The sequence below is a fragment of the Empidonax traillii genome, unplaced genomic scaffold, assembly GCF_003031625.1.
Source record: "Empidonax traillii isolate 1590-97213 ecotype Southwest subspecies unplaced genomic scaffold, ASM303162v1 scaffold448:size1359114, whole genome shotgun sequence".
Classification (NCBI taxonomy): domain Eukaryota; kingdom Metazoa; phylum Chordata; class Aves; order Passeriformes; family Tyrannidae; genus Empidonax; species Empidonax traillii.
The window spans coordinates 365,535-376,091 of record NW_020955641.1 but is presented as its reverse complement, the minus strand read 5'-3'; the positions used below and the strand labels follow the sequence as shown (position 1 = coordinate 376,091).

Here is a 10,557-nt window from a genome sequence, read left to right as displayed (position 1 = left end):
CTCCACCAGGATGGCTGGGATGTGAGTTCCTGCCTCTCCTGGGGGGTGCTGGGACTGGGCTGGGCTGGGCCGGCCTGGGCTGGGCTGACACTGGGACCGGGTCAGGACTGAGCCTGGGAATGGGATTGGGACTTGGGCAGAAACAGGGGCTGAAGTTGGCAGGGATGGGACTGGAGCAGGTACAGGAACCAGAGCAGGTGGTGGAGGTGCCCTCGGGACCCGGTTACAGAGCAGCCCCTGCCCTTCACTGCCACAGGCCTCCTCCCTGGGCCTGGGGCTGGTTCTGCTTCCCCAAGGAGTCTGAGCTCCCTGTGGGTCTGGGGGTCGGCTGGGGATCAGGGGCTCTGGCAGGGAGGAGGTTGGCCATGTCCAGCAGCTTCCTCCCCGGGAAGCTGCATCCTGCTCCTACCCCCCTTTCCTCCCGGCTGCCACACCAGGGCCACTGACGGTGAGCAGGCGGCACCACCACAGCCACTCTGCTCTGCTCCTGGGGTCCGTGAGCACCCCATGACAGAGAGGCACCATCCTGCCCCGCTTCAGACCCCACCCGTGAGCCGGAGGTGCCAGCAAGGACGGGATCCCACAGGCAGGGCTTATTGAAATGAATTTAATATCTCATGTTGCAGCAAAATTAAAAATATACAAAAAGTTTGTGGTATACAAAAAAGTCTCGGGACGGACCCCGGCCTCCCGCTCACCCCCGCCCGTGCCGAGGGTCCCAGAGAAGAAGGTGGCACACAGAGTATTTACAGTACATGACAGCAGCCGCTGGGTCCCAGCGCCCGGGGGGGGGGGAAGGTGGGCAGGGATGTGGCTGAGACCCCGCGGCAGCCCCTGCCAGAACAAACTTCCCTCACTCCCTGAAGCCGGAGCAGCCCTGGAGCTGCGCCCGTCCTGTAGCTGCTTGGCCCCCAGATGTGCCCACTTGCTGCGGTCCTGGTGGGCTGGTGCTGCCATCCTGGGCAGCAGGGCGCTGGTTTTGGCTGCCCCTGTGGCACAGGCTGGGTGGGAAGCAAGGGGGCATCCTGGCTGAGGCCCAGGGCAGCAGCGGGACCCAGGAGCTTCCCCCGAGCCCCAGGTATGGCCAGAATGCCCTGTCCAGAGCAGCCCAGGGCTGAGGGTACCGTGGCTTGAGTGCATAGAAAAGTGTCCCTCTGTCCCACTGGTGCGGCCCTGGGGTCCCCACACAAACCCCAGGATGAAGGGCAGGGGGGGTGCAGGTCACCCTGAATGGTGTCTCTGTCCTGCAGGGGACAGGGAGAGGGGCTGGGGTAGGGGGAGCCCAGAAGAGCTTCCCCACACTGGCTCCCAGTCCCCATGTGGCTCGTCCCCATCTCTGGTGGAGTGGGACCCAGCAAGGAGCCGTCACCTCCTGGGCACTGCACAGGGGCTGCAGCAATGCTGCTGAACACCCTCAGGGATGAGCCCCCGGTCCCCTGGCCGCTGCCCCCCACCTTCCCTGAGGAAAAGAGACCCCCCCACAGAGCCACCCCATGCCTGGGGCTGCCCCAGCATGAACAGCCCCCACTATCAGGGTCTGCCTGTGATGGTGGTGAAGGAGGGGTGCAGGTGCCGGGGGGCCCAGCCCGCCGCCCAGCCCCAGCCATGCTCTGCACTCTCCTCCTAAAGGGTTTCCAAGGCTTCCAGTTAGCACCAGTTAGCACCAGTGACCCCATCGATGGCCAGCCCAGCCGGCTGTCACCCCAGCTGCTGAGAAATGGGAAACAAAAGCAACGTGATGCCACCACTAGTGCACACACACCCACCCACCCATCATGTCACAGGCCTGGGCACACACGCCAGCCCTTGGGGACCCCACATCCCAGCCATTCCCAGGTGCAGCTCTCCCATCCCAGCCCTCCTGTCCTCTGGTGCCTCTCATGGTGCCCCATGGCATGGAGGGGCTGTCGGTGCTGCCTCTGCTCCCCAGCCCAGGCAGGGCTTGGCACGGTGCCTCAGGGCAGTCAGAGGCCAGGACCCTGCGGGGCTGTTGCGGGGGGCACAGGAGGTGTGGGGAAGGCACAGGGGCCGTGGGTGCAGGGGGTGAGGGGCTGGGCCAGCACACGGCTGGGGGTTCAACAGCTCCCCTCCCCTGCAAACCCCTGCTAGCCCCTGCACACACACACACACACACACAGACACACAGACACACACACACCCCACTGGGACAGTCCCGGCCCAGGACAGGGCACAGGGTACATTCAGCACAGCCCCTCGGTGGGGGCTGATGGATCCGGGCAGGACCAGGGACACATTCAAACCCGGAGCCCAGGGTGGCCCCACTCCTCTGGGGAGGCAGGAGCAGGCAGGAGCAGGCAAGGCGGGGACAGGGAGGAGGCTGGGTGCACACAGGTGAGGCCAGGGGGAGGGAGGACCACAGCTCAGGTTTACACTGGGGAGCTGGAGGGGGCTGATGCCGATGGGGGAGTAAATGGAAAAGCTCCCAGGTGGGAAGTGATGCCAAACCTGAGAGGGGAGAACGGCTGAGGGTGAATCCCACTCTAGGGAACCCAGGGAACGCCAGCGGCCCCACACGCACCCCTCAGTGGTGCCAGCCAGGCCCTGCAACCCCCGGCCCCAGCGGAGGTAGAAAATGTCACACAAAACGTCACCATTCAGGTGAAAACAAACCTGATGAGATGAAGAAGTTCCTGTGGGAAGGGTGGGGAGGATGAGGCGCAGCCATCCCAGCCACAGCTGGGATGCCAGCTCAGAACCAGGGGGGCAGTGTTCGTGCCCACCCCAGGCCAGGGGTTGTGCCCCACAGGATAGTGGGGACCCTGCGAGGTTGGGGACATGGCTCAACTCTGAGCCAGGGGGACTGAGGATGGAGATGAAGGGGCTCCCCAGGGGTTGGTGCTGCAGGGTGTGGGGGAATTGTGAGACATTGGGAGGGCTGGACAGACTCTAGTTGTCCCTGTCCCAGCTCCCTGCGGGTCACAAACCCCACGCACACCCCAGCGCAGCCACGTCCCGGCCCCATGGCTCTGCCGTGGCACAGGCACCTCTGTCCCCATGTGCTGCCCACCATGCCCCCCTGTGCCCCACCGTGCCCCCAGCCCAGGGTGCCCCTAGTCCCCATCCTGCACCACTGACACGGGCCACAGCACCCACTACCTGGGGCTCAGGCACCGGTGAGGTATTTTGGCAAGGACGAGCCCTGGGGGGTGCAGGGGCAGCCGCCATCAGGCGGGACGGGGGTCTGGGCTGCAGGAGGGCGGCACAAGAGGGGGGATAGCACCAAGAGACCTCCCCGGCCACCGCCCGCGGGGCGCTCGGTGCGGCGACACGGCAGAGCCGGCAAACCCAACGGAAGGCAAACGGCTGCGGAGATGCAGGGTGGCCGGGGTGCCACCACGGGTCCCGTCACAGCCCCCTGCCCCCCCCCAACCCTACACGGTGGTCTCGTACTCCAGCAGCTCCTGGGGGGCGCCGGGGGTGCGGTACTGCAGGCGCGGGGTGGTGGGCGACGCGTACTCCAGCGCCAGGATGGTCTTCCGCAGGCGCCGGTCGATGAAGTGGGCGTCCCAGGCCGGGTACTTCTTCCTGGGCAGGTCAATGCGGATGACGGGCCTCTCTGTCCGCGGGGCGCGGGCGGCCGGCGCCGGCGGGGCGCAGGGTCTCACCTGGAAGACGGGCACGCAGCTGTCCCGCTCCCCCGGCGCCCCTTCCCGCTCCCCCCCTGTAGTCCGCGGCAGCGAGCGCGGGGGGCTGGTGACGGCGTCCGTGGGGGACCCCGGCACCGGAGGTGGCGCCTGCCGGAAGATGCAGCCCACGTTGCGGTGGCTGAAGATGGGGCCGTTGGGGTGCAAGAGGCAGTAGTAGATGAACATGAAGAAGATGCCGAGGGCGAAGCTGGAGCTGACCACGCAGACGAGGATTAAGGCGTCGAAGTCGGAGGTGGTCTCGCGGTCGTAGTAGAGGAACCAGAGGATGGTGAGGGCGGCGTTCTCTGACAGCGTGATGATGTAGTAGATGCACATGCGGTAGCGGCTCCGTCCCTCCTTGACGTTGAACCAGCAGAAGATGTAGATGATGCCCACCACCATGTTGTAGATGATCTCCTCCCACTTGGACATGCAGAAATCCGTCTCGCCCTGGATGATCCAGAAGGTCATGATGCACCAGTGGGTGACGATGAAGATGCCGAAGTAGAGCTGGAACACGGAGGCGAAGAGGGCAAAGGCGATGGCGCGGGCGGCGATGGTGAAGAGGTGCCAGAGGATCTGCACCACGGCGCCCTTGTAGGACATGGGCATCTTGTCCTCCCGCGAGTCCCGCAGCACCTTCTGGTAGGACGCGATCATCCAGGCCAGCGAGACCAGCGAGGCCGAGGCCGAGAGCCCTGTGGGGAGCGGCTGTGAGAGCCCGTGGAGGCCGGGGACCCCCCTCCCGCTGCCCCCTTCCCCTCCAGGGAGGGTGTCCCTTACCCTGTAGCGGCTCGATGCTGTTCTGCTGCACCATGATGCTGAGCTGCAGCACGAGCTGGGGCGCGCTCTTGAGGAAGGCCTCCAGCAGCCTCAGCATGCTGATGTCCGCGCTCTCGAACATCATCCGCCAGTAGAAGTGGCGGCGGCGGTGCTCGGCCTGCCACCGGCTCTGCAGCCCCAGGTACAGCGTGCGGAGGTACCTGCGCGAGGTTGGCAAGGGTGAGACAACCCCCAGCTGCCCAGGTAGCGGAGCTCACCCTGCCCTGCCCGTGCCAGGATTGTTCTGTGACTGCTGTTCCCCTGATTTGGGGCCCTGGAAATCCCCCTAGGCCAGGGGTGCGGGGGGCTACAGGGCAGTAGCGATGCTGAGCATGTCTCTGTCCTGCTCTAGGGCTCCAGTTTGGGAAGGGGCAGCTTGTACAAAGCCAGCTCAACACTCCTCTGCCCCGGGCCATCATCCCACTACCCACCTGGGGCAGTGCCTACCCAGCCATCACCCCATCCCTTCCTCCCTCGTGCAGGGTCTGGATCCCCCCCAAGCCAGGAACCCTCCCTCCCCAACCCCACCCCTAGATTCGGGTTGCCCCAGCCCAGCACCGACATCCGGCTACTTCTCAGAAGGGATATTTTGGTCCCAGCTGGCGCGGAGCTCGCCCTGCTTCCCCCCCGACCCGGCCAGGATGGAGGCACCAGCTGGTTGTGCCGTGGTGCCTGCGGGAAGCTCCCGGCGCTCGTGGCGGCGCTGCCTCGGCTCTTGGCAGGGCTGCGGGCGCGGCCACACACTGGCCCCGGCCATCTGGTGGTCGGCCGGGGGTCAGCGGAGGTGTGCGTGGCACCGACGCACGCCCGGCTGAGTCACCACCACCAGGGACCCTCCCCATGGCACTGGGCCAGATCCGGCACCACAGGAGGGGACAGGGGGCCGGCCAGGCAGGGCATCCCCGGGCAGCCCTGCCTGCACCACGGCCAGGGCTCTGCTGACGAGGAGGGGGGAGCCTGGTGGGGAGGGAAACAGAAAGGTGCAGAGGGAGGATGTCAGACCATAGATTCCTCCCAATGGGTAAAATCCTCTGGCAGAGCGACGGCTTCCCCATCAGCTCCAGGATGTGCTGCCAGCCGACTCCATCAGCCCAGAGCATGGGAGAAAGCCTGATCCCAGCACTTTCAGCTCATCTGTCAGCAGGAAGAGGCAGGAGCCAGCCCTGCTTCCACTGCAGGGACAGCTGAGTGCTCCCACCCCCGGGCTGCACAGCCCTGAGAACACAGTGAGGGCCATCAGCTGGGGCCACCGAGCCCCCGTGTCACCCTGCTGCCATCTGCTCTGCCCTGGCCAGCTCCACTCCCAGCCCCTGCCGGCTTCTCTCTTCTCAAAGTGACACTTTCACCTCCACCTTGAGGGCAGCACCTAATTTTAGCCTTTGCTGCAGCCTGTCCCTCACTGCTCAGGGGGAAGAGGCTGTGGCCACCCTGCTCCTGGCTCCCAGCACAGATCTGCATGCAAGTGCCACCTGCTCACAGCCAGCCAGGCCAGCGCTGCCATTGCACCACCACAGCCACTACGGGTGGGAGAACAAACCTTGCTGGTGGGGGAACAAACCAGAGGATAGTCCAGAGAGGGAAGGCATGGAGTAGCAGGGAACAACAATAGAAGAAGTGATGTAGAGCCCGGTGTGCTGCAGGGCATCACTGCTGTCCCAGGGCACCCATGCATGAACCAGGCTTGGGCACTGGTGGCCTCATCCTGTCCTTGTAATTAGCCTCGATAACTGGGCTCATCAGAGCCACAATCTCGCTGTCCACGGTGCAGAGCAGCCCCCACACTTGGGCTCCAGAGCCGCCAGCCCTGGCTCCTCCACTGCTCAACAAGTGACCTGCAGCCTCCCCAGCTTTCAGCGAGGGCACAATTATCCTCCTGTCTCCCTGCCAGCTCCATGGGTCTCATTAAAATGAGATTTCATCTCCCATCAACTCGCCCGAATGAAATGTTGATTCTTATTTGTTCTGCATTTGATCATCCCGTGGTGTTTCAGCCCAGAGAATGATCCCGGCGCTGCCAGCGTGGCGGGCGCTCCCCAGCCCCGCGCCGCGGCAGCTGCACGGGAAACACAGAATCAATCACTTGGAAAAAAAAAAAAAATCATTTAATTTTCAAAAAAACTGATGATGAGGCAGAAACCGACAGTGAGAGCTCTCAGGGCTAATTGCTCCCTCCTTTGTATTGCGAAGAGTGATCCAATGAAATCCCTGCAGCAGGGAAGGTGGTGGCTTGGGGTGGGTGCTGGGTTTGCCAGAGCTCCACCACAGCTGGGTTTGTCACCAGCGTCACCGTTTGCCCCCAACTCCCAGATGCTGATCCCGGTTTTCTGGTGTCGGGAAAAAAAGAACGAGGAAAAAAACCCGACTCCGGTTATAAACAAATCTGCTAATCCCCATCCTCAGATGGAAAAGGATGAGGGACCCTCCAGTCCCAGAGCGAGCAATAGGGAATGCAATTTTCCTGGAAGGTAATTTGGGATCTCATCCCTTAATCCTGTATTTAAACAAGGAGAAAATTGCTTCCCTGTTACAGCCATTTTAATCCCTTACACATCCCACCAAGTCAGATCATCAGGGAGAGCTGCACATGCATCCACATCACCTCACTGACAAAGCGTCTGTGTCCCACCAGCACCACACCCCAAGGTGCCCTGGGTACCCAGGGAGGATGGAAGCAGCTGATGGCACTCCTGCTCAGGGAAAGGCTTGGTCTAGCCCAAAAAAACCCCTTGCCCTATGCACCAGGGCCATGTGGGGACTCCCAGAACTGGGTCCTGCAGCAGGACAAGCTGACATTCCAAAGCTGAAGCTGGGAGGGCTCACCCATGCAGGCAGAGCAAAGCCCTGGGACACATGGTGGTGGTGGTGGTGGGGAAAACCTGCAAATCCCAGCTCTGCCACCCCCTGTGAGCCCAGCCAGGATGTCCTTGCCCTCCAGGGCTGCCACTAGGACTGAGGGGTGGCACTGGGTGCCCAAGCCAGCAGAGGATGTGGGGACATGGGCTGATGGGGGCTTTTGGGAAGGACCTGCAGACTGAGAGGGCACTCTGGGCCTGTGCCCAGCCGGTGGGACCCACAGAGACACCCTGGCCAGCTGCCAGCCCACAGAGGTGGCAGGGGACCCCATCAGGCTGTCAGGAGGGAGGCACACCGGCACACGCAGCATCCCCCCTGAGGAGCTGCTTTGGTGAAGAAGCTGGTGACTCTTTGTGAGCAGATAACAATTCCCGAGCTGCCAAACCATCCAAGCACAACCCACGAGCATGGTGGTGGCATGGGACTGGCTGGGGACAGACCCACGCCGCTGCTCCTTACACGAGCACGTGGCCATGCTGCCGGCACTGTCTCTGGAGACCATCCGTGACAGGGTATGTGCATGTGCGCTGTGAACACGCTGATGACAACTAACTTTGGGATAACCTCAGAGCCAGTGCTCAGAGCTGCCTCTGCAGCTGGGAAGAAGTTGTATTTTTTGGGACTGGGGGGGTCTTTGTTACAAGTGGGACTCGGGGCTGTGCAGTGGGGTTGGTAGAGGCGAGACCTGCAGAGGTGAGGGAGAAGGCAGGCAAATCAGGAAAGGGGAGAGGTTTGGCGAGAAGTACAGTGGTCTGACCAGGGAAAAGCCTTGCCTTCAGCATTTATCCAACACTATTCTAACTGCCACATTCACCTGCACCGGATCCAACCTCGCTAATGGGTTTAACGAACTGCATTTAACTGGTCACCAGAGCTAATCCCAAATCCTGAGATTAGAAAGAGCCTCAGCTGCAGCTTGAGACCAACATGTCCTGGAGGGTGAGTGCTGAGAGTTACCGCTTTAATTGGCTTAGGAGCCTCTGTGGTGCAGCCGATCCGAGAGCGGGGCTAACACCCCTGGGAGCAAAGCCCCCAGCCACGGCTCCGCTCCAGCTCGGGTTGGGATCAGGTGTGTCAGAGCCGAGGCTGACTGCAGGCAGGGCCAGAGAGCTCCTGTCCTCTCCATGACCAGCTCCCCCCGCACACCGAGGCAGGGGGTACAGCCAATGTACCCCCAGAGTGGCCCCGGGGATGTGGGGTCAGGGAAGGCAGGTGTGTTGGGGAGGGAAGGGGCAGGAGGCCCCTGAGCACGGCACACGCTGCACTGTCAAACAAAGTTACACACCCAGAGCCTCCCAGGAGCAGCAGCAAAGGAATGAACGTGCAGACGCCGACAGGGAGCAGGGAGCCTCTACTACAGCACTCAGGAGAGGAAACAGGATGGAAACCCGAGCTGGGAGCCCTGCCTGCTCCAAGGCATTGTTCCGGGAATTTGCCATTGTCTGCCCTCACGGCACCAGCTCCTCCAGAGCCGCTCGGTGCCAGCGCCCGGCTCTTCCCCAGCACCCGGGGATGGAGCTCAGCAGAGCTGGGAAGGTGCAGGGCTGGCTCCATGGCACAGGAGAGGAAGGTGCCAAGAAAGCATCAGCTCAGGCTTCTGGGGGGTCTGAAGGGAGGTGTCGAGCTGCCCCAGCCTGCCTGGCTGCCACTTGCCCTGCCTGTTCACTGGCCTGTCCCCAGGACCGGGATGGGGCAGCAGAGGAGCCTGGACAGGTGCAGGGGACCACCAGCACCTCCTCAGCCACCACCCCACAGATACAATGAGATCAGGGCAGGATTCCCGAGGTGTTCAGGGCCCAGCAGAAGCACTTCACACCCCCAGAACCCCACTGCCATGGCCAGGCAGGTCCACAGCAGGCCCAGCATCACCCAGCAGTGGGGATGGCAGGGTTGTGGTATCGAGCTGGGCTGCAGCTCCTCATCCACACCCACACCTCCTACCCACACCCACATGTGCCCACGGCTGGTGGCTCTCCCCCACCACCCATCCTACTGGGGCTGTGGAGGAATTGATCCCCACGCCCTCCCCAGATGCCTGGGCCTCTGCTGCACCTTGCTATCCCCACCCACTTACCCATGCCCTGCCATCCCCTCCTGGGGCCTCAATGCTCTTACCCCCACCCATACCCCTGCTGCACCCTGCTGCTCCCTCCAGCCCCTGCCTGGCTCCGTGACCCCCATGTCACCCCTCCCCTCGTACCTCCAGACCTGCCCCAGCTGTAGCAGGCAAATCCAGCCCTGCAGCAGCCCCACCTCAGCCTCCTGTACCCCTATCCCCTGGATACCCCCATACCTCCAGAGCTGCCCCAGGTGCAGCAGGTGTGTCAGTCCCAAAAACATCCCCATCCCCCCGGTGCCCCCATCCCCCCGGTACCCCCATCCCCTCTGTACACCCACACCCCCTCTGCCCCCACCACCTCCCCGTACCTCCAGACCTGCCCCAGCTGCAGCAGGTGGATCAGGCCCTGCAGCAGCCAGACGAAGAGGCGGCAGCAGCCGCGGGGGCCGCTGTCCTTGGTGCCGGCGCCGCTGTCCTTGGTGCTGGCGGCGAAGTCGTAGACGAACCACCTGAGGCTGAGCATCTGCACCACGAGCGAGGGCAGCAGCACGAACAGCAGCGTCAGCCCGAACCACCACCGCTGCCCCCGCACGTAGTAATGGGCCGCCAGCCACAGGTCCGAGGCGCCGTCCGCGAAGCAGACGAGCAGCGCGCAGAACACCCAGCAGCCGTCCCGCAGCCGGTACCGCCGCGCCGGGGGCGCCGCGCCCGCCGCCCGCCGCTCGCCGTCCCCCTCGGGGCTCTCCAGCAGCACGGCCGGGCCGCCGCCGCCGCCGTCCGACTTCGCGGCCATGTTGTCGGGGGAAAGGAGGAGAAAGGAGGGAGCGGGAGAGACTTCCGGAGGGATGGAGCCCGCCCCGGCAGCGCCCGCCCCCGCCGGCCTCGCCCCGCGCCCGCCGCCGACACCGGCTCCCCCCCCGGCCGGCGCCGGGAGCCCGCGGCGGGTCCCGCCGCTCCCCCCGCCGGAAGGGGCGGCCGCCCCGCCCGCCGGCGCCGCGGGGTCCCGGGGGAGCGCTCGGTGCCGGTGGGCGCCGCCCCGCGCTGGGAAGGGCGACCGGCCCCTCCCCAGAGCGGCACCGACCCGCCCGGGGCCCCGCCGGGAAGAGCCGCGCGGACTCGCCGGGGACCCCCCTGCACCCCACCCCGCAGCCGGTGGGACCGCCCGGGGCAGCGGCC

General features: G+C 64.3%; 1 protein-coding gene across 1 annotated transcript; it reads right to left on the bottom strand.

The window, feature by feature from the left end:
- Nucleotides 1-2,891: 2,891 nt before the first annotated feature.
- Nucleotides 2,892-10,174, bottom strand: XKR7 (XK related 7). Its single transcript, XM_027895055.1, has 3 exons — nt 9,750-10,174; nt 4,431-4,630; nt 2,892-4,345 (listed from the first exon to the last, which is right to left on the bottom strand). The coding sequence occupies exons 1-3, from the start codon at nt 10,172-10,174 to the stop codon at nt 3,393-3,395; spliced, it is 1,578 nt and encodes a 525-aa protein (XP_027750856.1). The 3' UTR covers nt 2,892-3,392.
- Between the last annotated feature and the right edge of the window lie 383 nt (nt 10,175-10,557).